The sequence below is a fragment of the Patella vulgata genome, chromosome 3 (assembly GCF_932274485.2).
Source record: "Patella vulgata chromosome 3, xgPatVulg1.2, whole genome shotgun sequence".
Taxonomy (NCBI): Eukaryota; Metazoa; Mollusca; class Gastropoda; family Patellidae; genus Patella; species Patella vulgata.
This window is the reverse complement of record NC_065881.2, coordinates 79,534,944-79,561,837: the sequence shown is the minus strand read 5'-3', so window position 1 is coordinate 79,561,837 and position 26,894 is coordinate 79,534,944. Positions and strand designations below refer to the sequence as shown.

Sequence of the window (26,894 nt, the reverse complement as noted above, 5' to 3'; positions counted from 1 at the left end):
AGAATCCCAGCATGTATCTTAAAGGAACAATCCCGATTTGATCAGAGTCTCAAAAATAAAAGTCTGAGTAGGTATAAAATTTAAGTGCCAAAATATAGAGGAATGATGTATTTACTGTGTCTCAAAATTTCAGCTCAAAATATTGATTCGTTTGGACGTGAACGTCAAAACTGCTTATCCAGACACGTAACCCTTTTAAGATTTTGGGTCAATTTATTCCTGGGGTGACCTGATAATCGATTCCTGTTCCCTTTGAGGTCTATACAGTGAATGACCCATGTGCTTTACTTGATTACGAAAAGTAAATTTCACCTACACATTATTTTTATAAAATAATAGTCTGTTTCTATCCAAACACTGCATAATACAACTTGGGACACCAGTCTCCATTTCCAGATGAAGACTGACGGGTTTAAGTTGTTTGAAAATGTATCTCATACATTGGGTTAGTTGCTCGGCCCTATAAGGCCTGTAACTAGGGGGGGAGGGCGCAAAATGTTCCCCCCCCCCCCCCCCCCCCCCGTGAAAAAATTGTCGACAATGCTTCCCACCCCCTCGTTGCTCTGAGCTAGGGGATTTTAACACAAAATTAAACAGTTTTATTCTCCAAAATATTATCGGGATTGGCCCTTTAATATATGTTGTTATTGTTACTCTGCGGTCGATCTGATTAAAACACAGATCCTATTTCATTTCACATTTTATAGTTCAAAATTTAGTTTTACTTGTCTTTACCACACTCGGATCTGGAAGAGTTGTTATGTACCCCACGTTCTGAATGATGTGAGGGATTAGCCAATGAAACAGTCTGTTACAGCAAGTTTTTGGTGTGAGGTGCTCGAAACTTTGGGTAACCCACTAGAAACATCAATGCTGATTGGTTAGTCAAATGTCTGACATCATAGGATCAAATGCAGCTCGTAGACCTCTGAAGCAACCTTCCACTAAATCTAATCAGATCTTCACATGTAATGTAGGCCATTAAAAGTATAAAAAAACTGAAATAAAATATTTAATCAGATTGATCTAAGCCATTTGTAGTTTTCGAAAAATATCAAATTTTTCTAAACTTATTCTGCGCTAATAAGATGTACTCAAATTATAATCAGTCGACTTGGATTCAATCAGTTAAAAAGAGGCCCATCAAAAGATTTCAATGAAATTCAAAAGAGGCACTGGCTAATGTTGACTATATCCTTTATGACATCTGCAGTGGATGTTGACAAATTTTCAATTAAACATATCTTTGTAAAAACTGAACGGAATTGTATTATTTTTGGATTTATAATATTTTAGAGATACAACAGTATTGTAGTTTGTTAGGGATATAACATAAAAATCCATTAAACATACATTATGCAAGAGCTAAATCTGCCTATTGCACGTCTTTCTTTAGGCCCGAAATGTTATCTAAATTATTAATTAGACATTCATTAACTTATCCAGACCATAATCAACTTTTGATGTCATTGCTAGCCACCGATATTTTCTGGATTAGCATCCAATCTTCTGCTTATGCTCATTAAATAATTAAATCAAAAATGAATAATCGAGACTTATGTTTTTTATCGTACAAACTTAAGTCATGATGATCGAGGCTAGACCTAAAATTCCATCGCTAAAATCTCGGTTCAGAGTGGATCAATTTGACTGAAATTTTCAGCAAATTCCCTTTACATTATCTTGTTTTTAACTATTATAGTGAGAACTGCCAGCTCTTTATCTAATCTCCCAAAATGTATCTTTAAATGAAGATCATAAACTTTTAAACTATTCATTATATTGACCAAACCAATAGGTTTTTTGGTTCATTGAGAACTTGCTAAATAGCCATATCTGGCCAGTGGCTTTTAGATTTTAAAGCTTAAGATATTTGAGAAGAGAAGCCATTGTACACTTTATTGTAAAAAAAAAGAAATTGTGGTTAGCTTATTGTTTTTTAATTTTGTATTGTTGATAAAGCTGTATTTGAATATTTGAAATGTTTAAATGTTTTGTTTTTTTTCAGCAATAATTTAAGTGTTCTGCCATCTTGGATTGGAGACTGTTTCTTCCTGGTAAAGATTGATGTTGGACATAATCAGTTAACATCTATACCTGACAGGTAGAGTATATAAACATACCTCTAAAACTTTGATAATGTCTCAGGGTTTGGGTGGTCTAGTGGTTTGTCTTTGAGTGGCATGGTCGTCTGTTCAACCTCATAGATTTATCCGGGTCCTCCGCCCAAATGTTACAGACCCATATGCACATGCAAATTATTGAAATAAAATTGAATCATATGTTAGTCCCGAAATGACCTAGTTTGTGTCAAGTGGATGTTAAACCCCATTTCTCTCGTTCGCTCTCTAAAAATATTAACTAGAAATAATGGTATATCATTCTATCCATTTGTTAGTCCTAAAATGACCTATTTTGTGTTAAGTGGGTGTAACCCCCCCCTCTCTCTCTCTCTCTCTCTCTCTCTCTCTGCAACACAAAAAAACTGATTTATTAAATTGGATTCCAGATGTTAGCTAGGGAAAGTTGTCTACTGTTAACACTGTTCATGATAAGATATATTTATTTAATCATGGGTTCTATATCAGATTGATACGAGTATGACATTCATCCAATTTCAATTGCTTATGAGTGACTGTCTTACGCTTCCAATACTGTCATAGTAGTTTATATTCCTTTTATTCATTTTAAGGTTATTTTCTGGTGCTCAGAAATTGAAAGTTGTGAGAGTAAACCATAATAAGCTGAATAAACTACCATCAGATGTGAAGAACTGTATTATAGAAGAACTACATATAGAACATAATGAACTGACACAGTTACCACCTGAAATATTCATTAATTCAAACAGGTAAATATATTGTTTAAGGGTAGGTTCAATCAATATAACACAATTGTAATGTTCCTCTTTTTTTGATATCAGGGGGCCAGGGTGGCTAAGTGAGTAAGATGTTGGCTCGTTAACCTGGTCCTGGAGGTTCTGTGTTTAATCCTGGTGTTGGTGCATGACAGAGGGCTTAGCAAGGGACAATGTATCATCGTTTGGATGGGACACAAAACCAAGGACCTGTGTACACATTGGTGTGCACATAAAAGAAACCTTGGCAGCTGGAAATTGATATAAGGGTATGTCATAGGTCTGTTTGGGCAAAAGTTCCCTCATAGCACTCAGTATGGCATATGCCTGTCTTCAGTAGCCCCAGTAGGACGCTAAAACCCATTTCATTTCATTTTCTTGTTGATATTGTACAAATTTGAAACTTCCTACATGACCATATAAAGTATTGGGCTTAAATTAATAACAATAATTTACAAATTAATTGAAGTTTGTGTCATATGTGCTGTTGGGATGTAATTGTGGCTCCGATTAAGATGGTATACTGTGGGTGGCCATCTCTAGTTCATCTTATCGAAGTATGCCCAACCAGTCTATCTCATGCACTTCAGTTCATAATGTCACTGATTCAAGGATTGTATATATATATATATATGTGATAAGGGGTATCATGTATTGCCTTCCTGTATGTTTGTTTTTACTAGTTGGCAAGGGTTGGATGGACGAATGGTTAGCACGTGCACTGCATCATAAGGTCTGTCATTGAGTTAACTGGCATGGTTTCCATTCCCCAGTTGTACCTGACAAGGAGTTGGGTCCTCTGGTTTCCTTCCACTGCAAGGGTTGGATGGACGAATGGTTAGCACGTGCACTGCATCATAAGGTCTGTCATTGAGTTAACTGGCATGGTTTCCATTCCCCAGTTGTACCTGACAAGGAGTTGGGTCCTCTGGTTTCCTTCCACTGCTAAAGACCCCTACTCGTAAGCAAATTATTGAAATAAAATTAAACCATATGTTAGTCCCGAAATGACCTAGTTTGTGTCAAGTGGACGTTAAACCCCATTTCTCTCTCTCTCCTATCGTATGCCCAATTGGTATATCCTGTTTACTTCATAATGTATCTGTATTGCCTTCCTGTACATTGGTTTTTACTAGTTTTAGTTTGTTTTTGTGTGTGGTGTGGTTCCCCTTCACTTATTATTGTTCTTGAACATGGGATTTAAAACCATGTGTTAAAGGAGCTAAACCTCTAACTCAGTATTTTCCTAAATATTCTTCCATACTATAGGAAATTACAATGTTGGTCCATCGATATCGATGTTGTTATCTTGCCGCGAAAAAAATAGGATCCTGTTCAATATTTAAGACACTATGAACATTTTAAAATTACCGGTAGTACATTAATTAGTCATGTACTCTATGGTTTTAGGCATCATTTGTAATGAAAAATATTCTAGAGGACAATACTGAAGTAATTAGTAATGGCTGATTATTTACAAAAGAACAAAATGATAATTTAAAAAATGTGTAGAATGTACTAAGCAGACATAAACGACTGCCGGTCAGTTTGGACAGTTCACATAATTGAATAGAAATTGATAAATATTGAATAGAAATCACTTTATATACATTCATATTACATTAATATGTGCTTTTAGACCTATTTAGACCCCATTTTAAGAGCCATGCGCCCTTTAACAATATTAGTAATGTGGTTTATACTTCATGGATCTAGTTCATGTTCATGAGAAATGTAAATATTTTTGATTTTATCTTTCAGATTAAGATATTTAAATGCTACAAAGAACAAATTAACAGACTTACCAGCTCCTAACAGAAATGAATCTTTGAATAAACTGCAGGAATTATTTCTAACTGCCAACAGTTTGGGAAATCAGGCAGCTCATAAAATAAGTTTCTTTGGTCGCCTTCGAGTTCTACATTTAGCCAACAACAGGATAACACAGTTAAAGAACAGGTGAGCATTGCATTATTTCAATTTATTGTTTTTAATATTCAGCAAAATCTGGGGGTCAATCGAGGTCCTGTGTACACAATGGCATGCACATAAAACATCTCTTGGCAGTTGGAATTCGATATAAGAGTAGGCGATAGTGCCGCTGCCCGGGCAAAATTTCCCTCATAGCACACTGTATGGCGTATGCCCGTCTTCATTAGCTCAGTTCGGAGCAGAACAGTGGGACGTTAAACCCCATTTCATTTCATTTCATTTCAGCAAAATCTTATTTTCATTTGGTTTGATTCCATGCCTTAGCTTCACAAGGTTTAATGTCAGTGACCAGGTAGTTTGGTTTCCCTCCAACTTCTTTAGACAACTTTGTGGAAGTGAATTATTGAAATAAAACCTGCTTTAGTGTGGCATGGTTAATGTTGAGTGGGGGATAAACACCATCTTTCTCTTTCTGTTATTGTATAAACCTGCTTATATCAGTGTAAAAAAGTATAATGTATATCATATTGGATCTATTTATAATTAGCATTAAATAGTGATAGTTGTCAAGCACAAGGCAGTGTATGCTTACTTTTTTATTTAACAACCAATGTCACGTCTCATTTAGTTGTATTTTGTGCTTGAGGCAGAATATGTTTACTCTTTCAAGAGCACCTGCTACAACTTCTCATTTAGTGAAGAGTGTCATGCATGAGGCAGAGTCTGCTTAGTATTTCTAGAACACTTTATTCAACTCCTACATGTATCAAAAAGTTTGCTTACTCTTTTTGAAGGACTGATACCACTTTCTATTTGTGAAGTTCATATCGCTAACTAATCACTTTTGCACTTTGATATTTTATTGCTATTTAAATCTGTCTCAAAATTAATTTGGGTTCAAAAGTTGTTTTGACAATTTATATTTTATTTTTCAGCGACATGGAAAAACTAGAACTACTTCAAGAATTAAACATTTCTTCCAACAACCTCCATGAACTACCAGAATATCTGGGACGACATCCTAAGTTACAAGTGCTGCGGGTCAACTCAAATCTACTACAAGAGATTCCTAACTTTAAAAATTCTTCTGGAATAAAGGTAACATATAAGACCATATATAATACAATAAATAATTTAGAAGAAATGTCTTTTAGATCGATTGTATGCGTCAAGCTCATGTCAGTATTGATTCTAATAATATGCCATCATTTCTGAGCTCAATGGATTTATAACTTGTCAGATATTTTAGTTTAAGTTCTTTTGAATAAGTCCCAACGTCATACTTCCAGATGAAAATAAGTTTTTTGAGGTATTATGTCTTTTGCTATAATGTATCTATATTTAAAGATACATTATGGAAGATTTAGATTAAAAATTATATAATGTAAAAGGGAGAATACTGAAAATTTCTGTCAAACTTCTTCACATTATTTTAAAATCGTGTAGCCTCGATTGTCATTTTTAGCGCTATCACAATAAATGACAAAGTCTTGATTATCCATTTTTGCATTTAATCATCAACAGACATTGAAAAAGCAGATCATATTGAAATCCAATGAAAATCGGGCAGATAAGATGGCATCAGGAGTTGATTAAGGTCTTTTCATGTTTATAAATGTGTAATTAATAGTTTATATAACATTTCTGACCTAAAGAAAGATCTGTAATAGGCAGATTTAGCTCTTGCATAATGCATTTTTATTTAATATGTTATTTATATTTAAAATATTTCAGGTGTTAGAAGTCGGCGGGACGATTTACCCAATACTACCCAATACTACCCAATACCACCCCAATACCACCACAATACCACCTCAATATCACCACATACTACCCAATACTACAACATAATGATGCAAAATAGAAATATCGTTTGATTTTTTTCAAAAATAGAGAGTTATATCGCGTGAAATGTACTTCAAATGCGATACCGATATCTGGCTGTTCCATTTGCCTCCCTCTACCACCCCCCAAAAAACCAATAATAACCCAATACTACCAAATAGTCATCAAATACTACCAAATACTACGCAATATGATCAAATAACAACCTAATATTGTCAAATAACAGCACATTATTATAATTACTGCAACGAATATTCGATAATTTACAGAAAATTGAAATATTTACGCAGTTATCTCCCTTTACAACTGACAAATAGAATTTAGATTGCTACTCAAATTAATCATCTTGTTGGGCTTTGCAGTTTGTTTCCTAGACGACGAAGTTAAAATAAGGAAAACAGGTTATTATAGATGCCTCCGCTATAGTGTTATAAAATAAACAGCTAAACATCCAAATAAAAGAGTATTTTAGAGGTTGATTTAAAACTGTTCATTTAACGGTCTCATGATCTATTCAAAAGTCTTCTTGTACTATAATTATTTCTTCATCCTGGTGATTTTAGTAATATAACACGCTGTCTACAAGTGCACTCGGTCCTGTAAAAAATCATTTTGGTATAATATGTCAGGAAAGCAAACAAATTTATCTTTATATCTGTCTCGTCTTCTTTGTCTTTGAAATGATTCCGGTTCCATACCAAGCGATTCTTCGAATATTGTCACTATTGAACAAATTCTAAGTATTCTACGGTATATACCCACAGGTGACGATGTCGCGGCGATGTCATTATCACCTAAATGAATAGACACGGTCTCCAGTTTCCTCCCACAATGTGTAATACTCTACACTATATACATTCAACCTGACTTAACAATTAATCGACGGGGTTAAGATTGTTGATTGGGTAATCAAATTCTGTTTTATTTATATTATCAAAGAAACTGACAGAGCTGTAACAGGCCGCAAATGATAGTTTTGATGAACTGAGATGTGTCGCGTCGAGAATTACTCACTGGAAAGAAACATGTGCAATTTCGTTAATTTTAAAATACAACATCGTACAGTCAGTAAATACGCAATAACTTAATAGTTGACATGAAAAAAATGAATATAAACATTATGCAATTGTTTTGTTAGAGCTTTAATTTTAAAATAGATACAAACAATCGATACTAACTAGGTAATTTCGGGACTAACATATATTTCAATATTATTTCATTAACTCGCTTGCGGGAAGGGATGTTTAACAGTGAGATGAAACCGGGGGACCCGAGAAAACCCATCTTGTTTGACAGACGACCCTATCAAGTGGTAAGAGACAGATGGGTCATTTTGGGAATAAAATATGGTATATCTTCATACTCGTTTTTCTTATTTTAAGTTTGTCGTCATCGAAACTAATTGCAAAGGCAAAGAAAATGATTAATCAGTGCAGCAATCTAAAATCTATTTACCGGTTGTAAAGGGAGATAACTGTGTAAAAATTTCAATTTTCTGCAAAATATCGAATATTCGTTGCAGTAATTATACTAATGTGCCGTTATTTGACAATATTAGGTTGTTATTTGATCATATTGGGTAGTATTTGATGAGTATTTGGTAGTGTTGGGTTATTATTGGCTTTTTTGGAGTGGTAGAGGGAGGCAAATGGAACAGCCAGATATCGGTATCGCATTTGAAGTACATTTCCTGTGATATAACTTTCTATTTTTGAAAACAATCAAACGATATGTCTATTTTGCATCATTATGTTGTAGTATTGGGTAGTATGTGGTGATATTGAGGTGGTATTGGGCTGGTATTGGGTGGTATTGGGTAGTATTGGGTAGTATTGGGTAAATCGTACCACCCTTAGAAGTTGGATCTAATCGTTTATTATATTTTTATCAGGTGTTAGAAGTTGGATCTAATCGTTTAGTAATTAATGTTTTTATTATATTTTTATCAGGTGTTAGAAGTTGGGTCTAATCGTTTAGTGAATGTAAACATGAAGAATTTGATGAACTCTCAGGTGAATCTGTTAGATATTTCTGGTAATCCTGATATTACCGTCAGTTCTCAAGAAATGGCCAAGTAAGTTCAAAATCAATTATCTTTTCAAAAATCATAAATCTCATTCGGAGTAAATTTCAAAATTGAAAATATCCCAGCACTTTAAAGTCACTAATGATCAATTAGGCGACTTTGTATCCATTATAAATTACAATATAGTTTAAAGTCCAAATTGGTTAAGTATCGTTCAGTACTTACTAAGAAATATATAATCCAGCGCTGTCTGTGTTCTGTAAAAATCTTTTGATGGGCCTATTTGTAATCTGATTGAGGAAGTTGGATGGCCGAATGGTTAGCGTGTGTGCGTTTTATCATACGGTCTGTCATTGAGTCAACTGACATGGTTTTGATTCCCCGGTTGTCTGTAAAAACCTTGTGGGTTTTCTCTGGTTCCTCAGGTCTCCTTCCACTGCTAAAGACCCCTACGCACATGTGAATTATTGAAATAAAATTGAACCATATGTCCCGAAATGGTCTGGTTTGTGTCGAGTGGAGGTTAAACTCTCTTTTAATCTCTTTGTAACCTGATTGAATCTAAAATCTGTCGATTATCTATCGTTGATATTAATTTTAGTTGTTTTTTCTTAATTCATTATCAATTAATCAATTAAGCTGTGAAATATTAGATATTGTCTGAGAAATGCAAAAAAAGATCAGTGGCTTCAATCTTGAAATTATTTTAACTTACATTGTAGTAAAATGTTCTTATTTTTTGCTTTTTACTGCTGAAGAAGATATATTGTTGAATATAATTTCAATTCAAAGTTGTGTCATTGTCCAACTAAGTTTAAATCCATATATTTGTATTTTGTATTAATTGTAGAGCTAAGAAGATTTGTATGGTAGATATGAGAGGACAGAATAGATCTTTATTAGATATTTCATCTATAGATAAATCTACTGTTGATAAAATATGGCAGAGTGGTTTTTCTCAAACATCTGGCATAAGAAACAGGTATGGATCTTTGACATTCCAATTATTTCTCTCGACAGACCAAAGAGGGGATAATAATATCACTTGTGACAAATTGCCAAATTATTTTGAAAACCTGAAAGTGAGGTTTGTTTTAAAAGTTTAATAGTTGAAATTCCGTTCCTGGGTCAATAAATAAAAGGAACCTAGAATTGGACATTGATCAAAACATTCACACACTAAAAGCTCTGAAATTTCATTCAATGTTTCTATTTGGATGCAGACCACTCCTTATTCTCCCATTGATTTCAATGTTAATTCTGGTCTCTTTGCCCAGCTCCATCTTTCCCCAAAATTTTCGTTGGGCTGAATGCTGTTCACTACAGATAGAGCAACACATGGTCATGTCTTTACTTCAGATTTTGTATGAGGTTGACCAGTGAAATTTAGAGAGCCATGAACTTAAAAGTAGCATTCTAAAAACATGCTACTATCTGCCTTACATATCACAGTAACCAATCCCTTAACTCTAGTACCCTACACATATTTACCAAAACCTGGCAGAAAATCTTAATTCACACCCTCTTAATCTATTCTGGACCCAAAAAAAATCAACAAAAATGGCCATACAAAGGGGGTAGCGGGAGAGAGAGAGGGAATTACTGTAAATTTGTAGTGCCACTCATATTCCTCACAGCACATTGTATGGCATAGCACCATCTTATTATCCCAGTTGGAGCAGAACAGTAGGATGTAAAAACTCAATTTCATTTCATTTTGTAAGACTCAGCCCTTGCATATTTTAGATTATCCGTAGCCGTGATTAACCAGACTCAATTTATAGACCAAGATGATTCACTGTTTGGAGTACTGGATTGTGGTAGGAACGAAGAAATCGCTAAAACATTATCTGATCGCCTTCCATTAGTCGTTGAAGATGAACTTAAGAAGAGAGGTCAACATGAACATTATTTAAAATACTCCATGTTAGCGGCTCATGGGTAGGTTAACTTGTACTATCTCTCAACAAGGTTAGAACTATTTCATAAGGCCAACTTCAAGTTTCGTCAAAGATCACGAATGTAAACCGGGCTTCGTGGTACCCCCTTGTCAGTGATGCAGGACAGAGGGCCTGACAAGGACAGCTGTCTAGTCATTCGGATGGAACAAAAAAACGAGGTGCTGTGTACACATTGGCGTGTACGTAAAAGATCCCTTGTCAGTTGGAATTTGATATAAGAGTAGGCCGTAGTGCCGCTGTCCGGGCAAAATTTCCCTCATAGCACACTGTATGGCATATGCATATCTTCATTAGCCCAGTTCGGAGCAGAACAATAGGATGTTAAACTCCATTTCATTTCATTTCATTTCATTTCGTAAACAGGGCTAGTGCTAAGCCCAACCCTTACCCTAACCCTGGACCTAGCCCTGACGCTTAACCTAACACTAACCTACAATCTCGCCAACAATCAAGTGCCCTAACCTTATTTACATCTCATTGACCATGACGAAATCTTGAGTTAGCCTTAAGAAATAGTTCTAGCCCTCTCAACAGTACACTTTAGGTTATCAGACCCGTTTTATACTCTTACTCTCCATTATATCAGTGAACCTACCATGGTTATTGAGAATGTTTTTATTTTTTATTTTATTTTTAAATAAAAGTGATACAACGGTATCTAAGAGAATCAGAATATATTTTGAGATACAGGGGGTAGACTAAAATTTAAAAACAGGAAAATCTAATACGCCTACAATTATATTAAAGATACATTATGTAACATTTCGATAAAGAGCTGACCCGTCTTCCTTTAATAGTTTGAAAATAGATAATGTAAAATAAAAATTTCATTCAAATTACTTCATTCTGAGCCAGGTTATCACTGTTTGTAGTTTTGACAAGATGTATGCATAGTGGTATCCAGGGCACTGGTATATTCGAGACTTGGCCTCACTTTCCCATTTTAAGATTAAATTTTTAAATAGTGAACCTTCTAAACTAGTTGAAGAGTATCCGATGCCATCTAGAGTTGATAATTATCTGGATAATTTAATTAATGTCTAATTAATAGTTTATATAACATTTCAGGCCTAAAGAAAGACCTGCAATAGGCAGATTTAGCTCTTGCATAATGTATGTGTAAATATTCTACACAGTCAACATGATTACTAAATAATTCATTTATATTTACAGAAAGTTAAAATCCCTTGGACAAAGACTTGGAGCTGCAGTAGGTGTTGTCCATATAAGGAAGTCACCTGGAAAGACTCCACCCACTTTACATCTAGCTAATGTTGGTGATACCGAGGTGGTCTTGTGTCGTAAAAATAAACCTGTCTGTCTTTCACAGCTCTTCACAGTTTCTCAGAATCCTGGAGAATGCCAGAGAATCTGTCAATCAGATGGAATTATCACAGAGGTAAACAAAAATTGTTTCACTGGATAGAATGATAGACCATTATTTCTAGTTAAAACACAGATGTGATTTCATCCTTTGATGTTGGCGTACCATCATTTCAAATAATGGTACGGGCAATGTGCCAAGCGTACATTATTTATACCAGTTGCAATATTGGACCCGCGTGACGTATTTCATTGCAATGCACGTGCTGGATAGTGTCTGTATTTTAAGTTGTTTAATGGTCTCGTGCAAGACATTACGTAATATATAGATATAGTACTCATGCAATATCAATATATTACTTAATGTCTGCAGTCGACAATTAAACTACACTTAAAACATAGATATGACGTCACCCTTTGATGCTTTTAACCAGTATATAGGAGAATATACGCTTTTCTTAAACAATCATCTATTTACAAAACTTGGCGCATATCGGACTGTAACTTCCTGGATTATGGCCCCTGATTGAACAAAACGTGTTTTGAGCCTGTGGAACCTATACAAGTCACAATTTTTATCCGATTTTAAAAAAACGTTCAAATATATCACCGTTACACCATTAATATTTGTTTTCGACTGTGTTATAATTAAACATGTCGTCTCCATGTCTAATATTTTGGACTGTCTGTGTATGCTTGCATTGTATGACTGGAGTGTTTTGTCACATGCATTCATGAGCATGAGCATGTTGTTTTAAGAATATATCTATAGTTTTATAGCTTGTTGGTTTAGAAAACTATCCAATATTTGTGTCTCTATGGTGCTATGTTTTAAGTTTGATAATAGCCTCAGACTGTCCATTATCCATCAATTAATATTTTTAGAAGACAATATACACTCATTATCAGAAAATATAAATTACTGTAATGTTATTTATATAAATTCTTGTATATTTACAGGATGGTCGAGTGAGTGGAGTTACATTTAATACCAGATTATTAGGTTGTAGTTATTTATACCCTAATCTTATACCAGATCCTCACATCACCACCACACAACTTACAGAAGACGATCAACTCATCATCATAGCTAATCAAGGTCTGTGGAAATATATGTCTTACGAAGAAGCCATTCAAGAAATCCTTGATATTCCAGATCCAGTTGTAGCTGCCAAGAGACTTCAAGATTTGGCACAAGGCTATGGATCCAAAGAAAATATTGCTATTTTAGTGGTGCGATTCCTGTTGTCGGAAACAGAAAGACTTAGAATTAAAACATTACTCGAGACACAATATGAAGGTCAGAGACATTTGTTAGTAATGTTGCAGCAACATGCTGCAATGGTTCGTGCCAAGGAACAACAAAAATCAGAAGCTCAGTTCGGCAAAATTAAATTCGATAAATCGGGACATGTGAAAAGAAAAGGAAATGATAAACATAGGCCAGCTGTTAGTGCGGATGTTTTAGCGGAAGACTTAAACAGAAATCGTGATATCAAGAAACTAGAAGCTGCTTTACAGCAACGTCTGACAAATGATGTTAAGGACAAAGAAATCAGATATGACTTCACTAATGCTGACTCTGGAGACGAATCCTTATCTGATCTGACATTCGATGATGAGGATATCTTGTTAAAGTCTCGAAATCAGAATATCCCGGTTTCAACTTGGGAGAGACACTTACAAAAACGTCTAACGGAGGAAGTTAAAGATCGCGAAATGGAATACATGTTTAGCAGTCATGACAATGATGTTGATGCTGAAGTCGCACATAATGGTAGTAGGGATGCAAGGAACTGGTCAACAACTTCTCAACAACAGAACATGTCCAGAGGTAAATCAGAAGGAGCCATCTTAGATCGAAAAGTAACAATTCCTAAACCTGACACAAACATTCCTTATGAAAGATCAGAATCTCTGGATACTATTGCTTCATTTGAGGAATTTTCAAAACAACCTGTTATTCATCAGAATATTGATCGGGATGCCATTTTGTTTCATCAAATGCAATTGGCCCGTGCTCAGAATTCTAGCAGCACCAGTATCGATTCAACCCAGTCTGACCCAATGCATGCTTCAGCCAGAGAAGTTTTCAGACTGCCACAAAGAAACTCTGCTCGTAGTATCGAAGTCCTGGTTCATAACCCTCGACCAGTCAGAATGGTAAACAATCCAAAATCCCAACAAGATAAAACATCGGAAGAAAACGAAATATTTGGTGAATATGATGAAAATTTAGAAGAAATTTATGCTCGTGTTCAAAAACAGAGTCCAAGTTTAATAACTCACACTGAACTTGATCCGGTTACAGAAAGTCCACATCCTCTGAACACAGAAGAACAGGTTACTAAAGCTGTAGAGGAACCCATATATAGTGTTGTGAATAAACAAAAACAGTATAATCCATATCGATATGAAACAAATGTAAATTCAAACTCTATCACAAGTATCAACGATATCGGAGTTCTCGAATTATCGGAGAATGGAATAATAAGTAGTCCTGACTGCAGTTTAGAAGAAGGCAGTCAACCAGGAGTCTTTGATTCTTCTAGTGAAGAAAATTCTGCAAATTCCTCACCTACCCTCCTTTTACGTCGTCCAAAATGTCAACCAAGGGAAAACAACTCCCCCTTGTCGTCTCCTGAGACAGATTCTAGAATAGAGAGATCGGAAAGTGAAGCTAGCATCATCATTACCTATTTATAGTTTGTCATACCGGTATATATCTGTGTAGAATTATTATTTTAACAGAGTAGATATAAGATTACAGATATCAACAATTGTTTAATATTTTAAAGATGATTATATAATTTTCATAATAATAATAACAACTTTATTTATCAAGATACCTGTAAGAGCATTGGAACGTTGCATGTAATAAACCAAGTAGTAAATCCATAAAGTTGTGTTATTATGAATATTATATCTCTACTTCTAAATGTCATTCAAGGACGATTATATATATATAATTGTCATAGATTTTTAGCAAGTGTGTAACTAGCTATAAGTTCATGGAGTGACTTTCTTTTCGATATATTTCAAGTAATAGTTATACATTGCAACTTTTATCAGGGTAATAAAAAGCTAACTAGAAATAGAATATTACATAATTTGTTGGCCAGTCTATTTTTGATGTATTTTGTATACCTTGGATTAGCAAGATATTTATTATCCAAATAATATGACCAGTTTTAGCATTATCCCAATTTAAACATAGTTTAAAGATGCATTATGTGAGATTAGATAAAGAGCTGACAGTTTTCGCTGTAATAGTTAAAAAATAGATAATGAAAAAGGAATCGTTTGAAGAAAAGTGTAGTCTCGATTGTCATTGCTACCTTTAAAGATAATAAACAAAGATACGATTGTCCATTTTTTATTAAATTATTAGCTGACATTCTTATTTAAATCCGTTGAGAATCAAATCATCCGATGGTCTAGAGAGTTGATTATGACCTTGATATGTGAATAAATGTCTAATTAATGATTTATATAATATTTGAGTTCATGAGCAAAGATCTGCATTAGGCAGATTTAGCTCTTACATAATGCATCTTTAACCTATATTTTTTGTTTTTAAAATGGTTAAATTCTTATTATATGTCATGTAAATTAATTGAGAGATACATTCTCCAGTCAGTCAAATTCACTGCCATTCAGTCAGGGATCAGGACTGTCATAATGAATGCGATAATTAAGAATCCTGGTTAAAACCCTAAATACAATTTAAGCTGTTAAATACTGTAAAACAAGAAATTATTACATACATTTAAACTGTATCAATGGCATTTAGTAATTGAACTAGAGTATACAGGTCACAATTCTATGGAATACAATTACTGCTTTTTACTGAGAGAGGTTTGACTAGGGTTCTCTAGTCATTATCAAGCAGTAATTGTATTCCATAGAATTGTGACCTGTACATTAAGTTGAATGGGCATATATAAGATAAAGTACTGAGTAGTTACATTATGTGATATTGTTAAACATAGTACCCGACATGACCATACAATGATCATGGGTGAATAACAAATGATGCCATTATCTGGTGTGAATGGTGACTTATGTATGTGTTAAGATTAAACTATTAATTCTAAAAAGAGTAAAACTTTGACACATTTCTCAGAGTATCTGTTGATTTTGTTTTTGGCTTTTTTGTAGAAACAATATTTTTATTCAGGATATTTGGGAACTGGCTTAGCCTATGTAAATCCCCCTCTCTCTTTCTATTTGTATATGCCTAACAAATAGAAAATATAGGAATATTCCAAATAACTTGTCTGCTAGATTGTATTAACAGGGTTATGTAACTCCTATAAGGAATTCAACTGGCTGTCTGGTAGAAGTTTGAAGTGAAATCCTTGGTATAAACCAGTGTTATATTCACTACAATATATCTGGGATGATCCCTTTAATCTTCTGATATTTGATTGACTATTGATGATACCCTTGGTATAACACTATTACCAAGCATTGAGGAACGAAACCTCTAACTTACTAATGATTTGAGCATAATGTAATTTTTGTTTTGAATCCTGATTTATTTTGACAAAGTATTTTATACAGAGTTGAATTGTTATGTTTTTCTCTATTTTTCCAATTTTTGTTGTTAATGAATTTATGTGTAAATATTATATTTTTAAAACTATATTTATACAGCATAGTTAAAAGCTTTTAATCAGATTTATACTTTTATGCTTTGTATACTATATTCGTAAAAATGGCTTAATTTAATCTAGAGCAATTTGGAATTCTAAAAGTAATATTATTCCTACGATTTTTGGAGAAAAAAAAATGAAATGAAATTCCATTTGAAAGTAAAAATAATTTAAAGTTATTTTCCCTTGTTGTCAATGTAGTAGTAAAACTAATAACCTTTGATGGATCTCCATAACCTGGGCAAATTATCAACTTGGGTGATCTGTCATTGAGTCAAGTGGTGTGGTTTCGATTCCCTGCTTATATGTGAAAAGGAATAGGGTCGTCTGTCAAACTTTGTTGGTTTTCTTCGGTTTCCTCTCACTACCAAAGACCCATACGCGCATGCAAATTATTGAAATAAAATTGAACCATGTGTTAGTCCCCAAATGACCTAGTTTGTGTCGAGTGGACGTTAAACCCAATTTCTCCCCCTCTATCAGTCTTTTCTAGTTAATAGGCATACACATGATAGCGTTGTTAATTTTTGCCCGTTTGAGTGATCTGTCAGTTGAGAACGAGTTCAGGCCAGTTGGGAAGGAGTTCAGGCCAGTTGAGGAGGAGAACTTGGGAAGGAGATCAGGTCATTGGCGAGACCATGTCACTAATTGAGTTCTGGTATATATTTCACTGGTGAGGTGACGGTCTGACCATTTGGGAGATTACATGTAACTCAGTTTGCGTGTATATTGCGTCAGTTGGGGAGAACAGGCCAGTTCAGGAGGAGACTGGGCTATTGGGAGGAGGAGATCGAGTCAGTTTGGGAGATCCGGCCAGTGGGGAGATAAGGCCAGTTGGGGAGATCAGACCAGTTGGTGAGATCTATCAGTAGAGGAGGAGATCAAGCATTTTGGGGGAGAGGATATGGCCGTTTGTGGAGTTCCATTTCCGCTTAGCGATGTCGTCTACCTTGTGTGAGGGAGGTATTGCCTTGCCTCAGTTGGGGAGAACTCTCCAGTTGCGTTGGTAGTTTGAGTTGTTTTTATCTTTCCTGATAGCGTGGGTTTGATAATCCTGGGACGTGATGGCCGCTCTCATCTGTACATTCTCTATTGACAATGTGCTGTGTTTCTTACTATGACACCCAACCTGATTATCAGATTTAAAATCTGATGTTAGAATCGATGGATGCAATAATTTCTATAACCCCACCACCTCCCTACTCTGAGATAAAAAATGATTACAACGTTGCCTGAGAGAACTTAACGGTAAATCAATGCAATGGATTCCTTCTTGTATCCGAAGAGAAATGCGATCAGACCGGTGTACGGATAGGGCTGATCACAATATACAAGTTTAGCATACAAAAATTACACTTCAATATTTTATAACGAACTAATTGCCAGCTTAAACTCTATTTAATAGAACATACAACCGTTGGATATTAACTCGATTATTAACATTCAATGTTTAATGTTGATTAACAATTAATTATAAGCTGAACAAATTTAATTAATATAAGAAAGAGGTGTCGAAATATGAAATATATACTTCTGGTCCCCATAGTAGTGAAATATCTACAGCTGAGAGAGAGAGAGAGAGAAATGAAATGAAATGGGGTTTAACTCCTACTGTTCTGCTCCTATACTGGGCTAATGAAAACGGGCATACGCCATACTGCAGTGTGCTATGAGGGAAATTTTGCCCGGGCAGCGGCACTATCGCCTACTCTTATATCTAATTCCAACTGCCAAGGGATCTTTTACGTGCATTCCTATGTTTACACGGGACCTCGCTTTTTCGTCTCATCCGAAGGACTAGACAGCTGTCCTTGTCAGGCCCTCCGTCCTGCATCACTGACAAGGGGAAACCATGTCGGAAAATCGGGATGAACTTTCTCGGCCAATGCAGGGATCGAACACCCGACCTCCAGGCTAGCGAGCCAGCGCCTTACCCACCTAGCCACCGTGGCTCCCAGAGAGAGAGAGAGAGAGAGAAATGGGGTTTCACGTCCACTCGACACAAACTAGGTCATTTCGGGACAAACACATGGTTTAATTTTATTTCAATAATAATTCGCTTGCGCATAGGGGTCTTTAGCAGTGGGAGGAAACCGGAGGACCCGGAGAAAACCCAGGAGGTTGGACAGGCGACCCTATTCCTGTCACGTACAACCGGTGAATCGAAACCCCGCCAGTTGACTCAATGACAGACTGTATGATACTGCGCAGCGCGCACATCTACAGCTGTATCAGTAGTATATATTATTATGTATAAACATATCAAACATGATGCAAAACAATAATGTTACATATCATAGTCCACGAAAACCACCATAGTGGATTAATCAAATCTACTACAGTTAGTCTGGATGATAGAGACTAATTGGTATCAAACTATTTCAAAATATAATAATTAAGCTATGATTTAATGGTCACAATATTTCTATATTTTATGAAATTATACATAAGCGAAGAACAGAATAAAAGTGAAGAAATCTATTCAGACACATAAAGACTCCGGAGATGGTTTATTTTCTCTCTTCTGCGATCATTTCTGATTTTCGTGGTAAAAACACCAAGGAACCCTCTGGTGTCAAGTCAATGGTCTTTCCTTCTGGGGATCGGAACGTAAAATTCCTCAACAGAATAGCTAACATCAAATGCATCTCGGGTCTAGCAATAGTTTCACCCAAACAATTTCTACGTCCAGCAGAAAAGGGCAACCATGACATGGTCTTTGGTGCCAATTTACCATCAGCGTCCAGTAAGCGTTCCGGCCTGAATATTTCGGGATCTTTCCAATGCTCCGGGTCGTTGTGAAGTGCCCAGTGATTTACCATAACCATTGTTCCTTTAGGGATTTCATCTTCACCTGTAGAAATACATGTAATAATGCTTTATATTGGCTGAATTACTGTAAGATCCTTATCTCAAAAAAATTCAGTTATTCTGAAATTTGCTTAAAATCGAAAAACATATAATTAGGCTATATATTGACTTTTAATCGTTAGGAGGTTGTGTATCAATATGTCCTATAAAGAGATATAAACGGTAAAAGGTCGTTTACCATGGTAAACATATATCAGATATCAAAAGGTAAGCGATAATGGCCATATACCATGGTAAACATACCCTATGTATGGTAAACAAAACACATTCGATGTCGAGTTATGGACGTTAATAGGGCGTATATCATGTTAAACATATTCTATACCGAGTTGTTAAAATTAGGTCTTAATATCATGATGCAAAGTGAGTTATAAAAGTGAGTTATAAATGCGAGTTTATCACGTTACAAAGTCCTTTATCATCGTAAAATGCGAGTTATAAACGTTAAGCACGGTAAACATATATCTAGTATCGAGATGTAAGCGATGATGGTCGTATATCATGGTAAACATTTCCTATATCGAGATGTAAACGGTCGTATTCTATATCGAGTTATATAGGGCGTATATCATGCTAAACATATTCTATATCGAGTTATTAACATTAATAGGTCGTATTATCATGGTAAAACTCGAGTTGTAAACGTTACGGAGACGTATAACAGGGTTAGAATATAATCCTATTCTGAATTTAAAACGTCAAATAAGTCGTATATCATGGTACAATGAGAGTTATAAACGTCAAGAGGTCGTATATTATGGTAAAATGCGAGTTAAGACATGGTATGCCATAGTAAACAAAATAAAAAAACATGACTACATTTGATATTCTTGTGTTTTAAACACGAACTCGGGGCGGGGGAATAATATCAATATTTGCATGTTTAAAATATAGTTATTATTTTAAGAATTACCCGGATGGACATTTATACTGCACGGATAAACATAAATACATCCATATCAAACTTCAACGAGAGAGAGAGAGAGAGAAATGGGGTTTAACGTCCACTCGACACAAACTAGGTCATTTCGGGACTAACATATGGTTTAATTCTATTTACATAATTCGCTTGCGCGTAGGGGTCTTTAGCAGTGGGAGGAAACCGGAGGACCCGGAGAAAACCCACGAGGTTGGACAGGCGACCCTACTCCTTGCCACGTACAACCGGGGATTCGAAACCACGCCAGTCGACTCAATGACAGACTTTATGATACAGCGCGCGCATGCTAACCATTCAGCCATCCAACCCCCTAAACTTCAACGAAGTTCAATGGGTTTTTTAATACAATTAGTTTACTTACTGAGTTATCTAATCGTTCACAGCGGAAGAACACCGAGTCCCTTCTGTACATGTATGTTCAATGGCTTGCTCGCTAAGGAATTATTGACATTGGAAATTTAAAGCAGAGCATATAATAATGTAATCTGATTGTATATGAAATGATTTACATTCAATTGTTTCCGTTTTGACTCTGATTTCAAATCATTTATGTCCAGCGAAATACGGCATGAGTCTCAACCGAATAGAAATTTCTAGCGTCTGATTATTCCAGTCTATTGCGCATGCTCTCCAGATAAGTTATGGCGTCGCCGTATGACATGAGTTATGGAATATGTCTAGCCTTGCTCTTTCTTGAATATGTCTAGCCTTGCTCTTTTTGGTCACTTCTTACAAATGACGATGAAACGCACTATGGTACACGATTCGTGTACCAATGGTAAAATGTTTATTTTGTCTTTAAATATTGGATATCAGAAGCCTACCTTTTCCCGGTAAAATAACAACATCAATGTTGATTTGAATTGACAAATAATTCATGTTTTTGGATGATACTGTGTTAAAGACTTAGCTACTTTAAGAAGAGTAGACGAAAACGACAGTGTCAAAATAAATGTTCCCACCTTGTTTGTCACGTGTAACCATAGAAATAAATATTACAAAATTCTCTCCATACAGGGTTGTATTACACGCCGTAGCATGTGATAATCCCAAAGGAACTACTGGACACAATTGCAGTAAGACGTAAACGGCATTGTCCAAATAAATTGTCACGCGTTGACATAGATATACATATTAAAGATTTCTCTTCAAGCATTGGTTAAGCTCTTACCAAGAGTTGTGTCACACCGGGTAGCATGAGGCAATCCCAAAGGAGCTATTGTACACAATCTCATACTCTCATGCAAAACAGCCTCTGTATATGGCATCTTCTCTCTGTCATTTAAAGTGGGGGCTTGTCCGGCATCTAAACACAAATAAATATGTTTAATATCGAATATAATTAAAACATTTACAATAACTGTATCCTTCTCACGTGCCTGGTAGTGGAGGCTTTAGCCCGTACAAGACTATAACAATTCAAGCAGTATACACATTATTTCTATAAGACACTGGTATTAACGTTAACTTGCGAAAACACTAAGCACATCATTAAGAACGCAATTCTTCAAAATTCTGAAAACATTTTATAAAAGGGCCTTTGTGCAACGGCCTTTTAGAAATATGTTTCCATCGCTCAAACTTCAATGGTTATTCTAACGGTGCTTGGTATACACTTATGTAATATGAAATTAATTAACACAGCTAAATAAAAATGGATTTCTTTAAAACAGAAACAAACGTACCTATAACTTGGTCTAATTCAGCTTGAACTTTTTTCTGTATTTCTGGGTGTGCTACTAACAACATAATAGTCCAGATGATAGTTTGTCGAGTTGTATCAATTCCAGCTACAAATTAAGAATTAAACAAAAAAAGTATCCCCTACTGCTATACATATATCATCTCTAAATATATCCAATATTGCACAGGGTATTTGGAAAGTGACAGGACCCAGACAAACCCCACAAGGTTAGGCAGGCAATCCTTATAAAAACATTATGATCTAAAAATAGACGAGTTAGATCACTCGTTCCCTATGCCAATCGTTCAAATATCCGATATTCGGGTGTAATTGTTTCGATATTCGATACTTTGATCTTATAATCCAAATTATGCTATCGTTCAAACGAAAGTATCAGTCCAGTTGGGCTTGTTCAAATTCGATTGTGTGCAATAACGTGTTGTTCTTTTGCCGAGATAGGGAGAGAGAGAGAGAGAGAGAGGTTGGACAGGCGACCCTACTCCTTGTCACGCACAACGAGGGTTTGGAACCACGCCAGTTGACTCAATGACAGGCCTATGATACAGCATGCACTGCTAACCATTCGGCCATCCAACCCCTCTTTGTCGAGATATAAACCTTTTAAAGCTTTAAAATGCATGGAATTTATGACACTTTTAAATAACATGTTATAAGAATTAACAACGTGATTGTTGTTATATAAAGTTATAATGACTTGTTATAATGACTTACCTGAGTAAATATCAGAACATGTATGTACCAGATGTTCATCTGTGATAATATTTTCTATTTCTGGACCTTCCAGTATGGCTTGTCTTCTAGCATGTATCAAATAATCCGCGAAATCTTTCATATCATCTAAATAATTAAAAAAAAAGATAATAATATCGTATTATCACATTATTGTTTCAATTCTAAAAATCTAACAATAACAAAAATCAAGCAGTTAAAAAATATTACAAACATTTGCTAAATTTAATCCATATGTAAAAGTTATATACCTAGTTTGTGTCGAATGGACGTTAACCCCCCCTCTCTCTCTCTCTCTCTCTCTCTCTCTCTCTCTCTCTCTCTCTCTCATCTATTTAATATCTAAGCTTGTCATGTGAATCAATGTATAACATTTAAAGCGAGAGAAAGGACATGCAATGTGCAGTTTTAGCTCTTGCATAATGTATCTTTAAGCTCCTATACATGTGCTGGCAAATGTTTGGAAATATACTAGCAAATATTCACACAGTAGCTGCAAAGGTTGTTGATGTCCGGGGACAACTATTTAGCTGCATTTACTTAGAAATGTGAAAAAAGATGAAAAAGAATTTTTAATCATTTTATGTACGGCGGTGTGTTCAACGCAGTTAACGGCGATAATTTTCTCATTAATTGGACGCCTCCTCTTTACTGCATACTCAGAGTCGTTACCCCGTGTGTCTACGGTCAGAATGCCACTGTTACGGCTACTGGCTAGCACAAGGTGCGTCGCATAAGATTGGTATCATTTCATTTTATAATGGCATGTTTTAGTGTGCAGCATTACCTTCTGAAAAATTAGCTTTGTGGGTCTCAAACTCATTTCTAATGAAATCTAAAAAATTTGCGAATATTTTCGTGAGTCGTTTGAATTTAGAGGTTGGACATTTTCGAAGTGGTGGTATGATATCTTCCCAGAATCCATTTCCAAATTCGCTGTTTGTTGTCTCAAACATATCTAATAGTTTTAAAAAGTACTTGTCATCGATATCAAAGCTGAAATAAGACAAAAATAAAATGACATTTTCACTTTAACAAGAAAATAAATATAACCACTTTTATATTCAATTTTACTTTGTCTCACAATTGGGGCCAATGCATGCGTATAGACCAAAATAAACACATACATGGAAAATTATCACAAAAATACAATGATAATTCTAGCTTCACAAGCGGGAATAACCACGATAAGCCTCGTCCTTCTAGATACGTGGAGGTTGGGTGGTCTAGTGTTATAAAAGGTCTGTCACTGAGTAAAGCGGCGTTGTTTCGATTCCCCGCTTGTACGTAACAAGAAGTAGGATCGGTTTTCTCCGGGTTCTCTGGTTTCCTCCCACTGCGCGCCATCGAATTATTGAAATAAAATTGAACCATATATTAGTCCCCAAATGACCTAGTCGTGTCAGACGTTAACCCCATTTCTTTCTTCATTTTACATAACTACAGGTAACCTATACAAATTACAAACAGATCAGATGATAATTTCCGTCTGCAAATTGACAACAACCGTTTGTTACAAAAGGACACAACTCTGATAGTATGTAGATTTGGAAAAGGTGGTTTTTGGAGTATTAACTAAGCTTTGATACACAAGGTATGATATGGCTCCTTAGTGTTTTAAGGTTTCAATATAAAGGGGCATAACTCTAACATTTATGTTTTCTGATAATCTGCCCGACACACCAACTTACCTTTTGTTAAAACAGACACCATGAAATACATTACACACCAACAATCCAACATATTTCTGTATATCAATAGGTTTACCTTCTTCTTCTTTTAATCTTCTCATAACTTTAGATGTTGATTCAAATACTTTCTCTTCTAGTTTACTACCATATAAATATTGTCTGAAATATACAATCTATAAAATTAACAGTCCATATGCTGATTACACTATTTTGCCTTATTACACTATTTTGCCTATACCGTTTTTGTTTTTTAGGACTTCGAATTTTGTCTAATGGTTTTGATTGTTCGTACTTGGTTTTATTTTATTGAATCATGGATGCAATAGATATCAAATATTAGGTAGGTTAAATTCCATATACTTTATCATTTAGTATAAAATGTATTACCTCAAACCCTGAAGAGCAATTTTACGAAGGTGTTTCCAGGCTGGAGAAACATCGGCGAAGACAATATCTTTGTAACCGTCAGTAATAACCCCAACTGAAATAGTTTAATCGTGAATAAATTATTTACTGTAAATGTTGGTCGGATACTAATATATATTCTATAATAGTAAATGATAAATGTTTTGTTATATGAGTTCTAAAAGGTTGGAATCAGACAGAATAATAACCATGCGCACTGCTTATTAGAGGGAACGTTTAGCCTCTGATTTCAGACGTCAAAGCTGGGGGTCACGGTGGCTAAGTGGGCAAGACGCTGGCTCACTAGCCTGGAGTTCGGGTGTTCGATCCCTGCATTGGCCGAGATAGTTCATCCAGATTTTCCGGCGTGGTTCTCCCTTGTCAGTGATGCAGGACGGAGGGCCTGACAAGGACAGCTGTCTAGTCGTTTGGATAGGACGAAAAACCGAGGTACTGTGTACACATTGGCGTGCACGTAAAAGATCCCTTGACAGTTGGGATTTGATATAAGAGTAGACTATAGTGCCGCTGTCTGGGCAAAATTTCCTTCAAAGCACACTGTATGGCGTATGCCCGTCTTCATAAGCCCAGTTCGGAGCAGAACAGTAAGACGTTAAACCCCATTTCATTTTATTTCAGACGTTAAAGCTACTTTTAGTAGGAAACCATAGAGCACTTTTTAGAAGGAAACCCCGGGTACTATGTCTGAGTCTTCCCTGATTGCAAAAACATTGCCATAACAAAAAAGTTATCCATTCGATCCTAAAAAATCGTGAGAATCGTTCAGATATTTCATATCAGAATTATCCGTTTCTATTTCTGGTAACCTTACTAGAATAAATTGGAAATCTGCCAGCATAATCTGCTCCTTTCTTTACCAATGCTTCATTTACAGTTTCAGCATCGTTCAACATAATACATCTAATAGGTCCTATAACAACACAAATTATTATGTGAAACCCTAATATTATTTTGTTACACTTCTTATAAAACACTTCTATAGAACCCTTATTGTTGAGAGAGAGAGAGAGAGAGAGAGAGAGTTTAACGTCTAGTCTACTCGACACAAACTAACATATGGTTCAGTTTCATTGCAATAATTCGCTTGCACGTAGCGGTCTTTAGCAGTGGGAGAAAACCGGAGAAAACCCAAGAGGTTGGACAGGCGATGATACTCCTTGTTGCGTACAACCAGGGAATCGAAACCAGTTGACTCAATGACAGACCTTATGATACAACGCGCACACGCTACCCCCCCCCCCCCCTTTAGTGTTCAATACATGATTATCTTTTCATATTTTTAAAAACAATTTTGGGTGGGGTGGGGGTCTATCATTGAGTCAAGTGGCGGCGTTTGGATTCCCCGCTTGTCCGTGACAACTGTCCAACTTCGTGGGTTTTCTCCGGATCCCCCGGTTTCCTCTCGATGCTAGCGAATTATTGAAATAAAATTGAGCCATATGTTCATCCCAAAATAACCTAGTTTGCGTCCAGTTAAACCCGATCTCTCTCATAACACACTGTATGGCGTATGCCCGTCTTCAGTTCGTACCAGAACAGTAGGACGTTAAACCCCATTTCATTTCATTTCAATTCGTATATCACATTTAGGGCCGACATCTTTGATTCAAACTTTCTACCTCTGAAATATGGGATTTCGGCTATTTCAGCTTCACTGGGATAATACAAGATTCATCTATGTTTCTAATTACAGTGAACTCTGTCAAATCCGACATCGTACGGGATCGTTACAATAGAGACTTTTGGCAAGCGTAAATTCCTGGTCTGTATCGCGTATCCGTATGGATTTTGCGTGTGACGTTATCAATGTTTGTGTATTTCTCATACGTGATACGGCACGCGGATACGGCAGTACGTATCGAACAGCTTTCATACGGAAAAGGTCCGTATAACATTGCTACTTTTAGCTGATGAAATGTTGTATCATGGC

The 26,894-nt window shown here is 35.7% G+C and overlaps 2 protein-coding genes across 6 annotated transcripts in view; one reads left to right on the top strand and one right to left on the bottom strand.

Annotated features, from left to right (window-relative positions):
- LOC126815094 (PH domain leucine-rich repeat-containing protein phosphatase 2) overlaps positions 1–16,781 on the top strand; it is a 56,781-nt gene extending 40,000 nt beyond the window's left edge. Inside the window, exons 9-17 of the mRNA XM_056099518.1 lie at positions 2,009–2,104; positions 2,693–2,851; positions 4,619–4,816; positions 5,725–5,887; positions 8,584–8,708; positions 9,511–9,642; positions 10,407–10,601; positions 11,795–12,020; positions 12,905–16,781. Coding sequence (XP_055955493.1) covers positions 2,009–2,104; positions 2,693–2,851; positions 4,619–4,816; positions 5,725–5,887; positions 8,584–8,708; positions 9,511–9,642; positions 10,407–10,601; positions 11,795–12,020; positions 12,905–14,650 — 3,040 coding nt within the window. The 3' untranslated portion in view covers positions 14,651–16,781. The remainder of the gene's footprint in view (positions 1–2,008; positions 2,105–2,692; positions 2,852–4,618; positions 4,817–5,724; positions 5,888–8,583; positions 8,709–9,510; positions 9,643–10,406; positions 10,602–11,794; positions 12,021–12,904) is intronic.
- Positions 16,782–16,909: 128 nt separating this feature from the next.
- Positions 16,910–26,894, bottom strand: part of LOC126814400 (steroid 17-alpha-hydroxylase/17,20 lyase) — a 45,288-nt gene continuing 35,303 nt past the window's right edge. For 3 of the 5 annotated variants that reach the window (XM_056099520.1, XM_056099521.1, XM_056099519.1), the window contains exons 5-12: positions 25,776–25,874; positions 24,926–25,019; positions 24,539–24,697; positions 23,635–23,843; positions 22,830–22,955; positions 22,099–22,203; positions 21,585–21,719; positions 16,910–19,456 (exon numbers count right to left, since the gene is read on the bottom strand). In XM_056099520.1, coding sequence (XP_055955495.1) covers positions 19,113–19,456; positions 21,585–21,719; positions 22,099–22,203; positions 22,830–22,955; positions 23,635–23,843; positions 24,539–24,697; positions 24,926–25,019; positions 25,776–25,874 — 1,271 coding nt within the window. In that variant the 3' untranslated portion in view covers positions 16,910–19,112. The remainder of the gene's footprint in view (positions 19,457–21,584; positions 21,720–22,098; positions 22,204–22,829; positions 22,956–23,634; positions 23,844–24,538; positions 24,698–24,925; positions 25,020–25,775; positions 25,875–26,894) is intronic. The other 2 variants (XM_056099522.1, XM_056099523.1) reach the window with 1 other exon arrangement.